At 34.9% G+C, this 21,294-nt stretch overlaps 1 protein-coding gene and 1 non-coding gene across 2 annotated transcripts in view; both read right to left on the bottom strand.

Annotated features, from left to right (window-relative positions):
• Window positions 1–12,357: 12,357 nt before the first annotated feature.
• Window positions 12,358–21,294, bottom strand: part of Cdkl2 (cyclin dependent kinase like 2) — a 34,295-nt gene continuing 25,358 nt past the window's right edge. Inside the window, exons 9-14 of the mRNA XM_026408469.2 lie at window positions 20,144–20,442; window positions 19,478–19,568; window positions 15,795–15,918; window positions 15,456–15,562; window positions 14,210–14,298; window positions 12,358–12,452 (exon numbers count right to left, since the gene is read on the bottom strand). Coding sequence (XP_026264254.2) covers window positions 14,233–14,298; window positions 15,456–15,562; window positions 15,795–15,918; window positions 19,478–19,568; window positions 20,144–20,442 — 687 coding nt within the window. The 3' untranslated portion in view covers window positions 12,358–12,452; window positions 14,210–14,232. The remainder of the gene's footprint in view (window positions 12,453–14,209; window positions 14,299–15,455; window positions 15,563–15,794; window positions 15,919–19,477; window positions 19,569–20,143; window positions 20,443–21,294) is intronic.
• Window positions 17,423–17,524, bottom strand: LOC113196527 (small nucleolar RNA U13). The gene has a single exon (XR_003302561.1). It is a non-coding gene; the product is annotated as a small nucleolar RNA U13 (small nucleolar RNA).

Here is a 21,294-nt window from a genome sequence, read left to right as displayed (position 1 = left end):
AAGAGTTACTTTGTGGCCTAAAATATACTGTATTTTGGAGAAGTTTCTATGAGCCACTGAGGGAAAAAAAGTGTATTTAGCTGTTGTTGGATTGAATATTCTCTAGAACTCTGTTAAGTCCATTTGATTTATAATATTTTTCAGGTCCAAAAAGTATTTACCATAGTTTATGACCTATCTAAAGAGGTGTGTTGAAATCACCTAATATTATTGTACTGGGGTCTGTTGAGAGCCACAGCCGAAGGGGCCCCAGCAAACTTCCAGCTGCCAGTAAACTTCCAGTTGTCAGTTGATGATTGGCTCACAGCAGCCCCAGCAAACTTCTAGCTGCCAACTGATTGGCTCCTCTGCGGTGATGCTCATTGGGCTGTTTCCCCGCCCTTTCAGACCACGGAGCTGCTCATTGGGGGACATTTTTTGGCTCTGCCGCGACCCAGCCAATCAGCCTCAAGAGCAGAAGGAGTGGGGGAGGTTGAGAGGCTTGTGGGAAGCTGGTGGTGGCAGTTGGGCTCTGAAGGTTTTTCCTGAGGAGCTGTTTTGTTTGGTGTTTGTAGTTCTAAAAATAAAGTTAGTTTCTTTTGACAAGTGGCTCCTGAATTGTGCCCAGCCAGACTGCGGCAGGGGTCTATCTGAGGCTTCAGTTCGAGTAGTATCTCCTTTATGTAATTAGTTGCACCCACTTTGGGGGCATACATATTTATTATTGTAATATCTTCTTGTCAAATTGTTCCCTTTACTAGTATGGAGAAACTTTGTCTCTTCTTTTTAATTTTGAAGTCTGCTTTGTCAGATATAAGAGTAGATACTCCTCCTTGTTTGGGGCCTCTATTCATATGATATATCAATTTCTATACTTTCACTTTCAGCCTATGGCTCTCTTTGCCTATAAGGTGCATCTCTTGCAAACAACATGTAGTTGGGTTTTGTTTTTTAATTCATTCTGCTAGATTGTGTCTTTCAATTGGACAATGGAGACTATTTACATTCAATGTTATCATAGAAAGATGTTTATTAATTCTTGCCATTTTTATTTATCATGTTTAATTTGGTCCTGTTTCTCATTTGCTTAGCTACTCTTCAAATGAAATTTGTTCATTTGTGAGCTCTAGAGTTTGTTTTTCATTTCTTCTGTGTGAAGTATTTTAAGTTATGAAGTACTGGTTTAGTAGTCATTAATTCTTTCAGTTTGTTTCTTATCTTGGAAAGTTTTTATTTCTTCTTTGAATTTGAAAGATAGCTTTGCTGGATGTAGCAGTCTTGATTGACAGTTATTTTCTTTCAGGATTTGGAATACATCATTCCAAGCTGTCCTGGCTTTTAGAATTTGGCTAAGAAATCAGAAGTTATTCTGATTGACTTGCCTCTAAATGTGGCTTGATATTTTTCTCTTTAGGCTTTTAAAATTCTATCTTTTTTTTTGTTGTTGTTGTTTTGGTCTTGTCTATTTGGGGATCTTAATGCATCCTGTATCTGGATTTGAAGAGCCACGTCATTATGAAGATTTGATAATTTTTATTATTATTTCCCCGAAGAGGTTGTCCTTTCCATTAACTTGAATCTCACAACCCTCCTCAATTCCAGAGATTCTTAAATTTTATCTTTTAATGTTGGCCTGAGTTCTTGTACATTCTGATAGTGGATACTTATTTTCTTTTCTTTAATGTTATCTGAATGTTTAAGGTTGACCACTTTGTCTTCCAGCTCTGACATTCTGTCTTCAGTGTGGTCTACTCCATTAGACTTTCAACTGAACATTTTATTTGATTTATTCTGTCTTTCATTTTCAATATTTCTATTTGGTTCTCTTTCAACATTTTTTTTAGTTGTAGTTGGACATAATACCTTTATTTTATTTATTCATTTTTATGTGATGCTGAAGATCAAACCCAGGGCTTCGAAAATTCTAGGCAAGTGCTTTACCACTGAGCCATAACCTCAGCCCCGACTTTTTCAATATTTCTATCTCCATATTAAATTTCTCATTCATACCTTATACTGACTTCCTTAATTCATCTAATTGTTTTTCTGTACTGGATTCTTTTGAGTTATTTATCTGATATTTCATCTACCTCAATATCTTTGGGGTCAGTTGCTGGCGAATTATAAACTTTAGAAGGTGCTGTGTCACCTTATTTTTTCATATTTCTTGTATTCCTGGATTGGGTTTTATGCATCTATTAGGATGAATTGCTCTTCTACTCTTATGTGTAGGTGTTTGGTAGGGCACTTTTTCACTTGCCAAAGTGTCCCAGAATGATCTAGATTGAGATAGGTGTTGTATCCGCAGCCTTTATATTAATTCTGTTTTTGCTGTAGCGGTGGATATCCCATAGGTGGGATCTGAGGGCCAACCCCTAGCTATTGCTACTTGGGACCTGATGTGAGTTTGGGTTTTTGTCTCTTCTACTCTTTGTATTGAAGTATAGCTGAAGATTGAGTGTCATCAATTTGTGTGTACAGCATAGTAAATTGTCTTTTGGTTAAGTTTAGTTCAGTACAGAGACTACTACCCTGTGAACTTGTAGGTACCCCACATCTTACAATAGGGGGAAAACAATAACACTAACCAATGCAATATATATATATATATATATATATATATATATATATATAGAGAGAGAGAGAGAGAGAGAGAGAGAGAGAGAGCATTAAAATAAATACTTATTTCCTACTTATGGCTTTTACAATGTTAATCACCACACACACACACACACACAAAAAAAAAAAACAGAAATGGTGGGAGCAGCAATTGCCAACAGCAAAAACAATTAGTAAGCATAAATTAGATCTGGCATTAAAGGAAATAACAACTATCAACTATGTCATTCACAGCAGTGATAACTGCAATAGCTTTGATGGGGCAAGGGATATATAAACCAATTAGTTCTAAAAGATGGTAAAAATACAGTTAAGAGAAAATAAATTATGACAGGAATGTATAAAAGAGTTTACAGTTTCAAAAAGTGAACAGAGAATGTAAAAAAGTGTATCGGGTGGTGGTTATAAGGAAGAAGGAGGAAAAATAGGAGAAACAAAGGAAAAAGAGAAAGAAAGAACAACAAAAATTGGCTGTTAGCAGGAGAAGAGAAAGAGAACCCAGAAACAATAATAACCATATACAACTAAAATATGCAACCAACAAAAACTCTAACCCTCAAAAGACAAGGCAAAGAAAAATAAATACATTTTTAAATGCTAAAAATAAGAAAAAAGAAACAAATATGTATATTTGAGCCTCTGGATCAGCAAAGTTCAGGCTTCCTTTTTGATCTTGGATTTTTCCATACCAAATCTGTCCACTGTGTTTTTCTCTGTGTTTTCCCTCCATGTACTCTTCTTTGCTTAACATACCCAGATTTTCTGAGTCTCTAAGACACTCTGACTGTTCAATATTGAATTTTAGTGAAATCCCTCTTTTCACCCCCCTCACTAAGAATCAGTACTCCCAATGCTTAAAACCTGAGCCGTACTGAGATAGAAAAGGCTAAACAGTGGAGAGTAGGGAAGGGACAGTAAAGGTTAACAAGAGGGCAACCATGAGGACAGCCATTTTAACATGCCCAGAAATGTTATAAGACAGTTCCTGTTTCTCAGTGTATATGTCTCTATCTTGCCAAAAGTGACTGCATATAATCCATAATCTAGCCCCTGCCCATCTGAGACAAATGAAATATCAAAACCCAGTCAAGAGGAGCTTATCGACTTCTCCTTATGTACCTTTAAAAGGAGGAGCACCATACAACTTAAATGGCACTCTTGCCCCTCCCAGGTGCGCTGATCATGACTCTTGCTGGTTGTGAGATGTAGAAAATGACAAACCCCAAAATAACGTGGCCTGAGAAGAGGGAGTGAGGAAGAAGGCAACACATTGATAACATCGATCCTTTCCAATACATCCTTTCCCAGTGACAGGACAATCCCTGGGAAGGAAGCAAACATCATCCAGTGACAAAACAATCCCTGGGAAGAAGATATCCATCAAGCCTAGAATGGCAGTCTCTGGAAAGAAGCCAAAACATTCATTGATCCTCCCCCAAATAAATCCTTTCCCAGTGACAGTAAAATGGGACCCTGAAGGGAAAAAGATAAGCACTGAACATTGACCCCAGACCTTCCATTCTTCCCAAGTAAAAACATAGCCCAGTAAAAACAAATATCAAATTCTCACAAACCTGTTTCCTGTGTGCCCAAATTGATATACTCTGTCAATAATTAAGTCACCTCTCAGTGTAATATATATAAGCACAGATTCCTCCTTTGGCCAATGGCTCTTTTTCCATCAGGAAAGTGGGTCCACCCAATGCATGTGCACAACCAAATAAAGGCTGCGCTGATCTGTGAATTTTATATCCAGCTCAGTCACTTTGTGCCAGCACTGGTAACAGAACAACTAGGAATGCAAAATTTTTTTAATCCTCCATCTTGAATTGATGAACTAGAAATTTTTTAAGTTTTAAATTTAACCCTATTCTCTTGTTGGCTATCAGAGAACCACAAAAACAGAAAAACACACATTCTAAACAGGAAATATCTTTTCTCAATTTCAACATTAGACATTTAGGGTAAGCATGGATTAGGCGCCAACTGTTACTATAAATGATTTATATACAAGGGACCATCTCAAACAATTACATCCAGAAGTTTTTGACACAGATGTGGGTGGCCTGCACAACCCCACTTCACACTTTCTTCCCATTCTCACCTCTTTCCTCTCCAACCTCATCTCCTGTCATTTTCTTTCTCTCTCATTCCACTTCAGATACACCGTCCTCCTTGGTGTTCCTCCAACAAACCAAGCACACTTCTTCCTCAGGGCCTATGCCTTTGCAGATATACACATGATTCCCTCCCTCACTTCCTTCAGAGTGTTCATAATATGCCACCTCTTGGTGTCCTGAACACCCAATGGAGATGTGCAGACACAGGCTCCCTTCCATTCCCTGTTCCTGGCTTTATTTTTATTCTAGCATGATTGACATTCAAATATCTAAACATATTCTTAGTTACCTTGTTTATTTGCAGTGGTTTTTGTCTATTTTGTTTACTCCTTTATACCCAGAACTTAGAACAATGTCTGCACATAGTAGGGATGCAAAAAGTATTTGTTAAATAAATAAATTTCTAAACTTCCCTGATGTTAAACTCTATTTCCTTCCAAATCAATTCATACATATCAGGGGAAGTCTCAAGATTTGAAAGTCTTCTCCCAGAAAAAAAAAAGAACTTCTGTTGAGAGAAAAATAAGTACACACAGCCCTCCCAAATAAAAGAGTTACTGGCCACTGGTAGGTACATTCTTTCAACCACCTTTCAAGAATTCCAAAACAAAAAGTTCTGTTTTAATGAAGATACAATTTCCTTTAGCAGTTTGTTGGAAGATAGATTTTAATGGTAAGCAGAGAATCCTTTATTTAATTGCCACTTAATTTTGTAATTTTCAGACTTTCATTATCAGTTTCATAAATTATTTGTTTTTTTAAATATGCGTCCAATTATCTCTGTAAAATCTCTCCTTAAAGGCCAATTCAAGTCCAGTTTTGGCTGGGGATGTAATTCAGCGGTAAAGTGCTTGCCTAGCATGCATGAGGTCCTATTTAATTCCCAGCATTGGCGGGAGGGCCACAGTTTTCTGGGAAAACTAATTATGTAAGATGGCGCTTTTATTCTTCAAATATCAGTTCACCAGGCGCGCACACACACACACACACACACACACACACACACAAAACGTACTCTGACAACAAAATTTGTCTTCTTCCTGGCTTATGTTCTAAATGGTAGGTTTATTACATGTTCTGCACATAATAACTCATTTCTTTGGAAATATCTTTCACAATTTCCTTCACTCAGAATTAGATCACTTAGGATAGAAGTAGATTTCATACAGTCTTAACAATGAAAGTTTGTTCAGAATATTTTTAAAGTTCTTCTATAACCATATTGGCAAAACATTTCTTCTTTTCTATAGTCCCTCTTCAGTTTTCTTATTTTTGTTTTTCAAATTAGTATATTAACAGCTACATTGAGGGCTTAAATTTTAGACACAAAGTAGATGGATTAATTTAATTAAATTTCCCTTAAAAATAGGGAAATTTTCAAATTGAGAATTTCAGGGGATTGATGGCTGAGTTAAGTGTATTCGCCAAGTGCTACCAAGGTTGGAAATACATCTCAGGTTGCACCATGCAAACTAACAAAATCAACAAAGCAAGCTAATGCCCGTGTGGACTAATTTCCAAAGTTCCATTCATTGTGAGGATTAATGTACATTTTTCCACTTACTTAGATATCACACTTGAAAACCATGTTTCCAGTTAATTCCAAAGTTGTTCAGAGCTCTTATAAGACTGGTATCTTAAAAGTGGACTGATCAGCCTTCTTGCCACTCTGTCTTTAATCATCTTTCCAGTTTCATTTCGTGAGACAAATTTACTTTTATAATTCTTCATCCTCTTTGTCTTTTACTCAGGATTCTCAATGAAGCCTGCAGCTGGTTCCTAGCACTCCTAGGCTCCTACCAGCCACTGACTCTGTGTTGCTGAGTTGTGTCACCGGCTACCTGCTGACATTAGGAGAGTCCTGACATATGCACAGAAGCTCTTAAGGAGGTCAAGTGCACTGGGCTTCTTCTGCTCCTTAAATGCTTTGTAAATCCCTGTGTGCCTGGGCTACCAGAAGGATTAACAATGTCCACTAGGGAGCACCACTCCTCTGGTGATTACCACCAAATGGCCTATCTACTACAGTTTTCCCTGACCACTCCTAATGGCTCAAACCATTAATCACCCCTTAATTACTGCACCCTTAATAATGGAGAAGGAAAACTATTGTTGACACATAGACAAAAAAAGGAACAGATAACCCTTAGGTGAAATTCATTCCATGATTTATCATTTTTCCCTTGGGATGGATGTGTTTTACAGTGACTGGGTCTTTACTGCCCCCTCCTGGATTATGGCATGGCAGCACTGGGCAGTCCCAGCAGAGCCCAAAGAGTAGTGGAATATGTGAAAGACTAATTGCTGCAACTCCAGAGCTCAGTTCTTTGATAACTTTCCCTAAATAATTATTGTCTGTTCAAGCAGAACTGGCTCCTCCTTCATCCCTCTACCCTAGGAAAAGTGCTTATTTCTCATTGGCCTATTTCCTCCCAAGACCCAACAGAACAAGTGGAACCTGACCACCTTCCTTAAGCAAGTATAATTAAAAATAAATTCTTCAGGCTGTAGACGTGCAAAAATAAATTCTTCACACATTTACTAATATAAAATAAGTTTTTATCCACAAATATTTGTAATATAATCATATTACATATATGTAAATAAATATTCATATGCAACATATATGAATAGTATTATTTGAACCTGGCACTTGCCCTTAGGGGTAGGTTTTCAGGGATAGGAAAAAAATGCACAGAGCAAAATCTCCAAAACATAAGCAAAAATCTACTTTGCTTTTTTCAAAGATCTTTCCTATCTTTTATTGATAGAAGAAGGAATTCAAATAACCAAAAAAAAAATACATAAAAAGAAAAAAATATTTTTAACCTCAATAGTATTCAAGAAAATGTAAAAAGCAAGATCATGAATTTTCACCCAACAGGCCAAAATGAAAATTATAAATAAGAGTTAATGTAAGAAAAGAGATTTTCTTAGATACTATTGGCGAGAATATAAATTGGTACAGCCTTTTAAGGGGGAAATTTGGCAGAATCAATCAAAATCTAAAATGAATCATACCTTCTGCAGCTTTAAAAAGTCCATCTCTGGTGAGCCCTGTGATGATTTCTCCAGCGTCCATTCTGTGCCCCTATTGCTCTACAAAAGTCATGTGGTTCCATGGATAGGCTGCCAGCCAATCAGCATAATCCCTTTTCCTTTCACTCCCCTTAATTCAGGCAAGGGTACTTAACAAGAGCCCCTCAGTGCACACCATCCTCACTGAACCCCCACCCCAACCCATACAGAGATTTGCTTCAGGCTCCAATCTATGAGTGAAGTTTTGTTTGATGGGTGAGCAAACTCTTCATTCTCCTTTAGAATCAGTGAGGAAGCATGGAGCTCCAGTAATCTAAGCTCCTAATGTTTATATTATCTAAATAAATGTTTCGTTTTTAAAATTAATTCCAGATCCAAGTAATCATGACTATATATTTATGCCAACAAACTCTCATAGCTGTTTTATTTGTCAAATGACACTAAATTCTTTAAACCTTCAAAGTCAATTATCTTGCCTATAAAATCTGAACAATATTCCTACTTTCATAGGTATTAGTACTATTATCACATAGAAATCACTGTACTAGATTATGTGGAATAGAAATAGGTAAATAATTTGTTGTTCCTAATCTTTAGAAACATTGAAAACTTAGTGAGGGAGAGACATTAGGTATTGCTCTTGCTACCACCCTAGTCTAAGGACAAGAAAACATGCTGAATTGAGATGTCACTTTAATTTCCCTGATTCTTTCTTATATTAATTCATGTTACCTGACAAAACATTTTCCAAAATTTTACTGTTGACACCTTCCTTCCTTGCTCCTACAGGAAATGATCCTGCAGGCTAAAGTAAAGAATGAAATAAGTGAATAAGGTTATATAGTGGGAAAATTAATTTTCACCGAAAACAAAATAAAATGATATTTTCTTGATAGTTTTGTTTTTGTTTTTGTTTCCAGGAATTGAACCCAGGGGCACTTAAAGCCATATCCCCGGCTCTTTGTATTTTTTGAGACAGAGTCTCGCTAAGTTGCTTAAGGCATTGTTAAATTGCTAAGGCTGGTTTTGAACTTTCAATCCTCCTGTTGCATCCTCCTGAGCAGAGTTTTTATTTTAAAGAAAATTTCTCTGCCAGTGCAGTGGTGCACACCTGTAATCCCAGTGACTCAGGAGGCTGAGGCAGGAGGATTGCAAGTTCAAAGCCAGTAAAATAAAAAAATGAAAAGGGCTTGGGATGTGGCTCAGTGGTTAAGCACTCCTGGGTTCAATCCCTGGTACAAAAAAAAAGAGGGAAAAGAAAATTTCTCAGTGTATAATATATTCACTGTCGGCCATCCACAAATATCAATAAACAAAAAGCTCTAAATCACAAGTTATACACATGTGATGAGGTCAATATTTGTGGCAAAGTACCTCTCAGAAGTGCATGTTAAGAAGCAGATAAACTGTCTGTTAATTGCATTTTCAAGTTATTTCATGTTTTTATGCCATCAAGAGAAAAAAAATAGGTCCCTTTAGAAAGCAATATAATAAGATAAGTTTTATAAAAATAGGAGAGTGTTAAGGGCTCCTTCCTAATGTAAACATACTTAACACAAAACAATAAAGAAAAATTCTTTTAGTCCAGTTCACCAAGACTAGCCTACAAGGTTAGAAGCGGTCCTTTGGTGGTTCTCTAATTCCCTGCCAGTGGTTTGCTTATACACAGGGTGATTAAAAAACAAGTCAACCACATTTTTCAGTCTAGTCTGACTCACAGCTGAGTATACACATAGCCTTATATTATAGCACAACTAAGATAAGTGAACCAAAAAATAAGAAAAAAAAAACATCTTCCATATCCCCATTTATTTTTATTTTTTTATGGATACATAAAAGGTGCTTTATTCACATGCTTAGTAGGTAAGAATGAACTAAATTTATCCTATGTATCAGCATAAACAGATCTCAATAATAATGTAGAATTTAAAAGCAAGTTCCAAAATAATACATGTAGTATGATATCACTTATATAATACTTTTTTTTAAAGTTAAAATTCTTAATGAGAAAGAAGGATTTGTTTCTGTCAAGGTGGTCAAAACTGTTGGCAAGGATGGATTTTTATTCTTTATATTTATTTCTGGGCTCATTACCATATCCCCATTTAAACAGGAAGTCAGGCATCCCAAACAATCAGGGAATTTTTGATCAGAAGAACTGGGTTCTCGGGGCTGGGGATGTGGCTCAAGCGGTAGCGCGCTCGCCTGGCATGCGTGCGGCCCGGGTTCGATCCTCAGCACCACATACCAACAAAGATGTTGTGTCCGCCGAGAACTAAGAAAAAATAAATAAATATTAAAATTCTCTCTCTCTCTCTGTCCCTCTCACTCTCTCTTTAAAAAAAAAAAAAAAAAAAAAAAAAAAAAAAAAAAAGAACTGGGTTCTTAACCTGGGTCTGTCATAACTTTTGCCAGGTAGTCTTTATTTATTATTTTATCACTGTGCTATTTATATCACCAGCTATACAGTTAATTAACTGGTTGCCCCTATATTCAAATTTTCAACAACAAAAAAACAAATTAACATTATTTCAAACTTATTTATTAAATACCATACAGTGGGGTCTGGGTGTGTGTGTGTGTGTGTGTGTGTGTGTGTGTGTGTGTGTAATTTTTAGTATCTTAATTAAATAAATATAAATTAAAACTACTTATGGAGCTTAGATAATATTTATTTATTTTAAAACATACATATACACAGCAAACCCATTGTCCCCCACTAGTACATATCCATAGTTCATATTAGTGTGTGACTAAATCATATCCTTGTAAAGGGAGAGTAAATAACCACAAACTGAAAACAAAGATTATTTTGGTTTAGTATCTACAACCCTAGTTTGAAAAATCTTTTTTAATAGTTCTGCCAAGGTTCTAATCATATATGATCCTCAAGTTTCAACAAAGACTTGAGTATAAATGATTCTCAGTTTTTTCAAAGATATTTAAATAGGCAAAAGATACCTAAGGAGAGTACAGAATTAGAAGGTAAATGACTTAGACCCTCAGAAATTGAGCTAATATTTTCACACTTCTCTTTACATAAACATAGCATTGAAATAAGCTGTTGTTGAGGATTGACTTTAAGTATTGTCTTCTTTCTAGATTGTAGAGTCTGTTGGCAATATTTTTCAAAGTAAAAATAAAATAATATATTAATATGAAGATCATTAATGCTGATATTCTAATTTTTTTCAGCATTTTAGCCATACTAATCTAGTCAAATACCAGGTAAAAGGTTAAAAATAAAGCTCTTAAATCAAAACCAAATATCAATTTAATCATCACCTATAGACTTATATGTTGGAATAATTTATTTTGCTTCCTCTTGAATGTCCTAGTCTTTTGAGGCCCAAGTATCTAAGGCCAGAAGTTCAATGTTAAGTTCCTTGGAGTAATAAAGAAAAATTTAGTTAAATTCTTGGATTAATTCTAGTCAAAGGCTTTTAGGGAAAAACAACACACTTTTAATTGGCTAAGGCAAAAATTCTACTCAAATCCTGGTCTCCTTAACAACTGTTCTTAAAAAATGATAAATGCAGAGCATGACTGGAATCCTAGAAACAAGAATCTGGAGCTCAATTGGTCTAACCCTCCCACCTAAAATGTTGCAAACCTGTGCAAAATGTGTGGAATGTGGGTAAATGATGATGTACCTTGGAGAAAAACTTTGGGAAGGCCTAAGTATTTAAGGCACAGAAACTTCTCTGGGTTCTAATATCACCCTCAAAATATCAGTGGACAAGAGTGGAGTCCGTAATAACAGACATTCCCTCCCTACAGTCTCTTCAGTAATGATTCAATAGCAATTGGCCTAGACAAAAGTGATCAGCCTGATTAATAGGTAACCCTGCTTCCCATCACCTATTTTGTATGTGTAACTCTTTCTAGTGAGAAGTGCAGTATTCAACTTTAAGGTTCACTACTCTATTCTCCTTTTCCTCTTGTTCCAATCATGTTCCTTCACACAGGAACATTAGCACCAAAATTTTACAACACAGAGGACTACCAATGCCACAGCTGTACTGAGTCATTAGAAATAAAAAGTTTCTCTGTTATATTTATATTAACGTAGTTCTTAAATCAGCAGAAAGGCCAGATTCCCACAATACACTGAATATTAACAACAATCACAGAAACCAATGATATATATCACTCCTGGACAGCAGTTACATATCACCTTAATGCCTAGAAACAAGATTTTCAAGTGTTTTTATAGGTAAAGTAAACAAAACATTTTCTTTTACTGATCCTAGAATTGTTTTCATTTTCTTCAACTGTAAACATTTATACAGATCACACAAGGTTAAATGCATGAATAACATGACCTTTTATAATGTGTCTCTCGCCTTCATTTTTAATCACTTTTAATCTTAGTAATTTAAATACACAATCTACTAATAGAAAATTCACATTCATGTAACAAGAACCATATTACTATTCTTTCATTGTCTATATCTTGAAATAGCAAGCATCAACAGACTGAAAAAGTAACAGGATAACAGTCGGGAAGGTGAACTTGTTCAATCTTCCTTTGAAACATTTGAAGGATGTCTTTGTCTTTCCTTCCTCTGCAAAGCAACTTTCTTAGAAAATGCAGGAAGTTCAGAGGGAAACAATGAATACCATGAATCTCTCCTCTTAGGATATTAGCATTCTAGTTGCAAGGAGATGTCATCTCAAGTGCTATAGCAGCATCTAAAAGCACAGAATATTCCACCAAATATTTTATATTAAATATTTCTAGAAATTAATTTGTCTCACTCACTTTCTCAAAATGTATACATTGATAACATTGGTGGGTACTATGTAAACTAAGAAAACCTAGATTATATGTATTAAAAAGAAGATTTTAAAAACATTCTTTAGAATAACTATCAATCTAAACTATCTTGTATAGCACATTATCTTCTTTTATGCAAACAATGACTGATTTTGACAAAAGAGATGTTAGGTTTGTAGAGCCTGAAGTTTATACAGTTTACATGAATTAGTTGTTCACAGTTCACATGAACCAGCTCAAATAAATACATTGCTGTTGTAGGGACAGACGAGGCAAGGCACCAAAGTTAGCAGGAAACAGTTTTATTTGGCTGCAGCCAGGTTCAGAGGGGACAGCTTTTACTATAAGCAATCAATCCCCTGAACCCCGAGTTCAAGTAGTTTCAGAGTTTTATAACCAGCAAATAAGGGGAGGAACTCAGAAGTTCAGGCTGCAGAAGTTCACATAAAAGCAGCTTTCTCTTTCACTGTTCTGGGCAAGTTAACCCTTCAAGGACAAAACCTGAGAAGGGGAGAACTTCTTCTCCCCTCTCTTTCCTCCCTTTGCCAGCTTTTACCATGGAGCCCAATTGGTAACTTCTCTTATATTAGAAATGTAGACATCTCTGTGAAGCTCCAGCTCAAGACCAGAGGCCTTGTTTACACATTTCTGCAAACTACTATACTGGATACATTTGTGAAAAACTAGTAAGGGGGTGTCTAGCATCTGGAATGCTGATTTCTTCCAGGCTAGCAGCCAAGAAAAATAGGGCAACATGAAAATAGGAAATTTATCTACATTGAACTCTTTTGTAGAGACTCATTTGCTGACAGTCTTAAAATCAGCCATAGTGAAGATTTCTGCAGAAGCCTAGTTAATTTTTTTTTTGTGGAGAATGGGGGTGCCACTACATTGTAAAGCCCTTTCCCTGGGTCTAGGAAGGGCTTGTGCAAATGAAGAATTAAAATTTAAGCTTTTTTCACTTCACAGGAAAGTGATCTTTGATATCACAGATATTCAAAATGCTTTGTGGAGATTAACAGATGAATTCCAATAATAAAATTTAAGGGAACCTGGAATTTTATTACAATATCATATTTTACAGAGTTAATGAGATATTAAACATTGAATGACTTGCTTAAAGTCATCTAGCAAATTATCATTCCAACAGGTTTAAATTTTTTTTAGTACAAAAACACTTAAAAGTAATCATTTGGTATACTGCTGATCCCTCTTTATTGGGAAAGAGAATACCAAGTCATTGTTTAATTTATCTTGCTTGACAAGCCCACAGAACAAAATACTGGGAAAAGTAAGATAAGTATATAACCTTCTTCAGTACTTGTCACCCTGAATTCACATTATTATAGCTAATAAAATTCAGATTAGTTCAAGATCAAGAGATATAAGATCTATTTAAAAAATTTTACTTTATAGACAAATGCTTTTGATTTTCTAAGTGGCACAACTTCCCTGGCAGGAGTTCTTATAAAATCAATAACCAGAGAATGTTTTGGCTGAAAATTTTCTTCAGAAAACCACAAAATATTTCTCATTAAAGGTGACACAGGGACTGGCTCAGTGGCAGAGCGCTTTCCTAGCACGTGTGAAGTACTAGGTTCGATCCCCAGCACCACAGGTATTTTTTTTTTTTTAAAGTGACACAGCTTTAAGTATGAGAAATCAGACTTACCCCCTTCTGAACTAAAATAATTCTCAATGCTGGTGTTCCATCCGAGGCAAGTCGGCCTCTGAATCATCTGACAGGGGAGATCCTGATACCTATAAAATAATCAATCTTTATAGTTTCTCAGTAATTGTAAATGTCTCACTCCTCCAAAATTCCAATTCTGGCTGTTTAAATATCAGATGCTTAGAATTAACTATTCATAGCTCAAGTTGCTTGCATGGGAAAGAATGAAGTCAGAGGACATTTTGGCCTTTAGTTTATACATACATTAAAAGATACTTCTAATCTGTCATTGTGTGCTATTTTTTACAAAACTTATTATAAAACAAAAATAAAAACCATTTGAAATCATCATATTAAGACTTCAAAGCAACCATTATAACTGTGTTATATGAAGTAAAGGAAAATATACTTGAAATGAATGAAGGGTCAGGAATTCTTAGCACAGAAATAAAAGCTATTAAAAATAATCAAGTGGTTATTTTAGGATTAAAATATATACTATCTGAAATTTTTAAAATCTAACTGAATGGACTTAATAGTGGGACAGAGATAATGAAGTAAAATGTCACAGAACACGAACAGAGGTAAAAGAAACTGTACAATTTGTAGAAAGAAAAAAGATTAGGGAAAAGTTAACAGAGTCTCAGGAACCTGTGAGAAAACATCAAAAGGTCTAACCTATGTTTTGTCATTAGACTCTCAGAAGGAAAGGAGCAGAAACATACATATTCTCAGGAACTAAAAGAAATTCTAGAAGTGGAAGATTATATGGAATAGAAAACGTTTAAATTAGGTAAAAGGATGGTCTTAGGAAAAAAAAAATGTCAAGTAGACAATTCATTTTGAGAGATTAAGAAATGATTCCAGAGTTCTACTCTTTCAAAATGAGGTTTTAACTTTAGGGTTAATGCAGTAAAATACTACAAACTCCCACAAAGCCTATTGTTATACAAAGAACATACCTAGGCTATACACACACACACACACACACACACATACACACACACACTCACTCACAGACACACATTTTTAACCTAAAAAAAATGATTACTACCAGTTTGGAAGTTTATATATAAATATTTATGCAATAAGATACTAACTGCAATGACACATAAAATGAGCTTTAGCAAGCAAAATCTTATAGATCAACAGAAAACATGCCCAATTCTTAAGACCAAATTTTCCTTAAAATATAGTAAATATGTAAGAGACCCAAGTTTCTAATTTACAAAGAATATTTCAATACCTGATGTAAAGCAACACTGGGAGTATGCAGGTCAATAGCAGCCAGAGAAGGAATCCGAGATTCTGAAAGAATTTTGTTCTCTTTCTTTATTAGTCTAGAATTTCGAGCTAGATAAAAACAACCATAAACACAATGAAAAAATATACATTTTTTTAGTTTTTCATATTCTACATCTGTCCCTCCATATGTATTTATTACACATAAATGAGTATATGTGTTTAATTACTTAAAATATGTAAGGTTACCATAAATTATTTCTAATATTCTGTTAGTTTATTTACTACACATTTTACAATGTACACAAAAGGGCTGAAAAAATTAAAAGCATCATAAACATACCTATTCCTTCCAAGGCTCTTAGTTCAGGGAGATGATTATAGTTCAGTTCAGGCAAACGGACGTCTGTCTTAGAATATTCCCTTCTTTTCTTATTTGCCTGAAGGAGGCTTTTTTCACTAGAGACCTAATTTGGTCAGAATTATTAACAGAAATAAATTAGCTTCAGGGTAAACTAGACTTTCTTTCTTTTGTAACGACTAGATTTGTATCCTAATGTTTATAGATTTAAAGAGCCAGAATAAAAAACTTTAAGGATATTAATAACATAGGAAACCATTTCACTCAATTATTCTAAACCTCCTCTTTACCAAATTTATTAAAATTGTTAACAAGTGGATAACCTGATTGTTCTACATTTCTCCTTTTCCCCGTGCCAACCTTCGGTATAAGTCCTGCCAAGAGTAAAAGGATAGAAGATGAAAATCAATACTTTGGTCTTTCAGGCTACTGAGGTCAGACCTAATAACACTTGGGCTTTTCAACAAATAGTTGCCATTACATGTATTATAACAGAGCTCCCTTGAAATTAAAAGCTCTAAATTCTTTTCATTTCCTGATTTTAAAAAAGTTTTTTTCCATCTTAACTTCCTCATGATAAAAATGGAAACTGAAAAACTAGTCCCTAGATTAAGTGGCTGCCAAGGACACTGGAATTTTGACATAATTCTCTAGCAAGCACAGCATAGCTAAATCCACATAGGTGTATTTCCTGCCTTTTATCTTACTATACCCACTTTTTCTCTCATAAAAGTTGTTTGCATCCCTGAGCACTCTCAAGTTGGAGATTGAGACAGAAAAGTCTCCTCTAACTTCCTCAGGAATGGCTTTGAATAAATCTGTTTTCTTCCACCAATTTGTGATTCCTGAATTTTGGTTGAGTGGTGAGCAGAACCTTCAATTCCAGTAGCATAATCATATCTCCTCCAAGATTGATTCATTCTTTCTCAATATAATCTTGTTACTTATTTTCTGTATTTGGTCTTGTCTTGCTCCTTAGGGTTAGCATGATACTATCTTCCCAGGAAATATAGTTTATTTAGTAAAAAACTGTAACCTCAGTTATTTTCCTTGTCTTTTTTATTTTTATTACTTCATAGTTGATAAAGTCAGAAAACATCCAAATTGAGGAATATTAGTGTCACTTCAATTCTTCAATTTTAGAAATTTGATATTTTTATAAACTTTTTCATTTAAGAATTGCAGAAACTACATTCTTTTCAACATCTTCAAAATAAATGGCACACAGAAATTATGTGACTTGACAAAAAACATATATGACAAAATCACATATATGTGTGTATTTATATATACATATATATGATGAAATACACACACAACAAACATACACATAATGACATTAAGCCATGAAGATTCCTTGAGTACAAAAAATAAAATCAAAAAGTGAGTTCAAACTACCAGATTTACACATTCAAAGCGTGACAAAAAAAAAAAACACATAATAATAAATGTTTGTATATTTATTCACATCCCAGTATTAGGGCATAAAGAGTGGGGAAAGTACAGATCTTTAATGCAGAAGCTGAAGAAAGTCTAGATTTAGTTCTGTCTGCATTAATTTTCATTAAGGAAAGACTCCAGTGGGCCTTTTCTCCACCATTGTTTTTTCACGTCAGATGGGTAATGTGCTGATGTCATAACAAGGTTTAGAGGGAGGCACATCTCACACAAGAGCAGGACCCCCCAGTCATCACGCTTACGAACCGAAGGATCTTTTCTCCACCAATCTTTACCCCCTTTCTCGATTATCTTTTCCAAAGAAGAATAAATAAAAATAGGATATAAAATTATTAGCCAGCATTGAATATGCAATGCCTGAAAGCAGTTGATATCAATTCTTAAAAAACATTATTGAGCTAGCTACTTTTAAAAAGGCTTGCTGATTGAAATAATCTTCCAGAACAGACCAGGATTAAAAAATAAAAGAAATCAGTAGGGTATTATCAAAAAATAAAATGTCATGAGCACAGAAGTAATAAACTAAGAATAATTAAAAGAAAAACAGCAATGTCCAAATCATAAGAGAGATGAAAAGACTATATTTTTCATCTCTGAGGATAATGAGTAGAGAAATTAGTGGAAAAAATACTGTTTGGGAAATATATCCATACCTCTCTTTCTATGTAAAAAGAATTTACTTATTCTCCACATTTCTTAAGTCCCACCCCTCTCTTTTTCTGGGGTTCTAATCCAAGGCCTTATGCATGCTAAGCACAAACTCTACTACTGAGCTGTACTCCTAGCCCCTCTTAAGCAGCCTTACTGGGCTAAACATTATTCTCAGTAATGGAGTATAGAAGTGAAGAAAACATCACAAATTATTGACATGGGCTGGGGATGTGGCTCAAGTGGTAGCGCGCTCGCCTGGCATGCGTGCGGCCCAGGTTCAACCCTCAGCACCACATACAAACAAAGATGTTGTGTCCGCCGAAAACTAAGAAATAAATATTAAAAAATTCTCTCTCTCTATCTCTTTAAAAAAAAATTACTGACATGGAAGCTTACACATTGTATTTTTGAGGAGACAGACTATACATAAAAATGAGCATATAGAGGATGCAGATATAGGTAATGAAAAAAAAACTAAGGAAGGAGAAGAGATAGAGGGTAATGAGAAAAAATGAGTCACAATATTAAAGAAGAACTCACAATAAGGTTTTATGTGTACTAAAGAGGAGAAAAAGTACACATAGTGGGTTATCTGGAGGAACAGAGCTCTAAATGTAAGTGTAAAAGCCCAGAAGAACGCATGGCCATATTTCAGGAATAACAAGGAAATCAGCATGGTCAGAACAGATTGATAAAAAGAAAGGAAACAGAGGTAGGATTAAAAGGGCAGGGGGCTTTCATCATGCAGGAACTTGATGGCCCCTTAAGGACTTTGGCATTTACTCAGAAAAGAGAAGTCAATGAAGGATTTTGAACAGAAGAATGATGATGATTTGACATAGTTTATAAAAGCAGCATTCTGGAGGTTATGTTGAGAATAATAATGCTCCTTCCTGTGCTATCTCTGAACCTTAGTCATGCTTTGAATACTAAAATCTGATAGCATGTTTTTAGTTTGCTGATTTTCTAGACCAAAAGTTCCATGGAGAGAGACTGACTTAATTCCAGTGTCTTATATAAAATAGATGATCAAGAAATATTTGTTAAATGAATAAAAAAATATTTTCACCAGAAATGTGGTGCGGGTAAGATAATGAGATAATTTCTCTTTTCATTTATTCTTTTTTTTTTTTTTTTTTTTTAATATTTATTTAATTTTTTTTTTTTTTAGTTCTCGGCAGACACAACATCTTTGTTGGTATGTGGTGCTGAGGATCGAACCCGGGCCGCACGCATGCCAGGCGAGCGCGCTACCGCTTGAGCCACATCCCCAGCCCTCATTTATTCTTAAAAAAAAAGAACTAACTGATTGGCAAGCATTAAGAAAATTTACTATGCTTCCATAAACAAGCAAATGGCATTATTACAACATCTTTCAGACTTATTTAAATTTTAGAATTCTACATCATGACTATGACAGGACGATTTTTGCATAATTAATGTTTCACTTTATGACTCTAAATACAATTCTCAGTTCTTAACTGTCATACTGAATATTATACAAGTCTAGAACTGACTAGTGCTTGCTCTTCTTTGACTGGGAACAGTTTACTTACTGATGTCACATTAATATTATAAATTCCTGATGGAGAATGTTTATTTGGTTTAACAAATGGAATACAATACTTCTTAGTTTTCTCATCCACTCTGCAAAAAAAAATTAAAATCAATAATTATTATTTCCAAGCAAAAAACCAAATGACACAGCACCAAGTGTTACGCAGTTTAATCAGAATTTGATGCCTATCTTCAAATATATATTACATATAAATCTAGTGAAGCATTCTATAATTTATCACTTGACTCATGCCTTCCTCACAGCCTCAACTCCTACCTTTTAGCAAAATTTACTTTTCTTTTAGCAAAATTCCCAAAAGGTGCTTCCTTTTACCACCAAGTGCCAATAGACAAACTATGCAGCAGCAGACCACCAAAACAAATCTCTTATTACAATAACATTCTTTCATATTATAGTCTAAATAGTTGTAAATTCTCTTCACCTTAAATCATACAATTCTACTTCCTTAGGACTCAGGTGAATTTTGGGTACAAATCCTAATAATTTTCATCATACAAGTCAAAAAGTTTTGCAACAACAACCTAACAAGTATAAATAGCATCTATAATTCTACGAGTAAAACAGTGTGAATGAATCAATAAACATTATCATTTGCAAATAGATCTCTTAGCAATTTTTTTAGTCTTACTTTCCTAATTCATACCTGTAACTCTGTACACCTGAGATAGTTCCCATTCCAGAATTAACACCAGGAGCAACTGCTGAAAGATTGTGTGTAAGTGGGGGCATTGCTGTGCTTGAATTCCTTGTGTGGTTCACGCTGACATTGCTGCAGTCTCTGAGACTTGTGGAAGGCACTGTTTTGATGTGGCTTATCCTATTTTCATGGAGATACCTGGCATTTGAACCTCTATTGCCTTTTTCAACTTTCTCTCCATTGATTTTTGATCCTTTTATTTTAAATACCTTAGAATCCTTAACTTTGGGATCAGCATTGATATCCTAAGCATGAATAAAAATTTTAAGGTTAATGATCTGAAAAGAAAGAAAATTACCTCTTCTTATGTAGTACTTACTTGTTGCCTCAAGCAGAATTTTACAGGTATCACCTTTTTGTGACCATTATCTTTAATCTACCTATATAATTAAAAATGAAACCCACATTCTTATTCACATATTTATTGTGAAAATACAAAAAGAACCAAAATGTAACACTAATTGATAATATATTTGGATATGTGTGCATAAGGTATCTGTATATGGTGTATATGAATTTCAGTGGGGGAAAAAAAGTGAAAGAGGAATTAAGAAAGCTACTTTTCTCACCTCTATGCTCCCTGACTCTGAGGGTAGTGAATTCAAATTACCTTATTAAGAACAGATCCTGAGTACCTTAGCCAGAAAAGCAAATTTAAATATTCAAATTTCAATTTTATAATGCTCCAATTTATATAAAATTCTAAAACAATATTTTTTTCTCACATCATTTAAGGAGAAAGAGTGGTGTGTGTGTTTGCTCCCTATATGTATGTATGTTTGCTCTCCCTGTGTGGGTGGACACATACAAGCATGTGTCTAGGTGTTTTCAGATGAGCGTATGGAACTGAATTTCTCGGAAGAAGCCACATCTATATTAAAGATCCTGCAGACTATTTGAATTTGGATGACTACAACATTATGATTATGGAGAGATGGAATGTAGGTCATGAGCCAAAATTATCTTGAGCTGTCTTTTGAGCCATTTACTTTCAACCTCTGTATCTGACCTAACATCCTCATGACTCTTAGGTAAAACTCTTGGAATGTATTACTAGGCTTAGCAGACCTCTAGCCTCCAAGAACCCCAGAGTTAAA

Source organism: Urocitellus parryii, chromosome 10, assembly GCF_045843805.1.
Source record: "Urocitellus parryii isolate mUroPar1 chromosome 10, mUroPar1.hap1, whole genome shotgun sequence".
NCBI lineage: Eukaryota > Metazoa > Chordata > Mammalia > Rodentia > Sciuridae > Urocitellus > Urocitellus parryii.
This window is presented reverse-complemented; position numbering and strand designations above follow the sequence as displayed.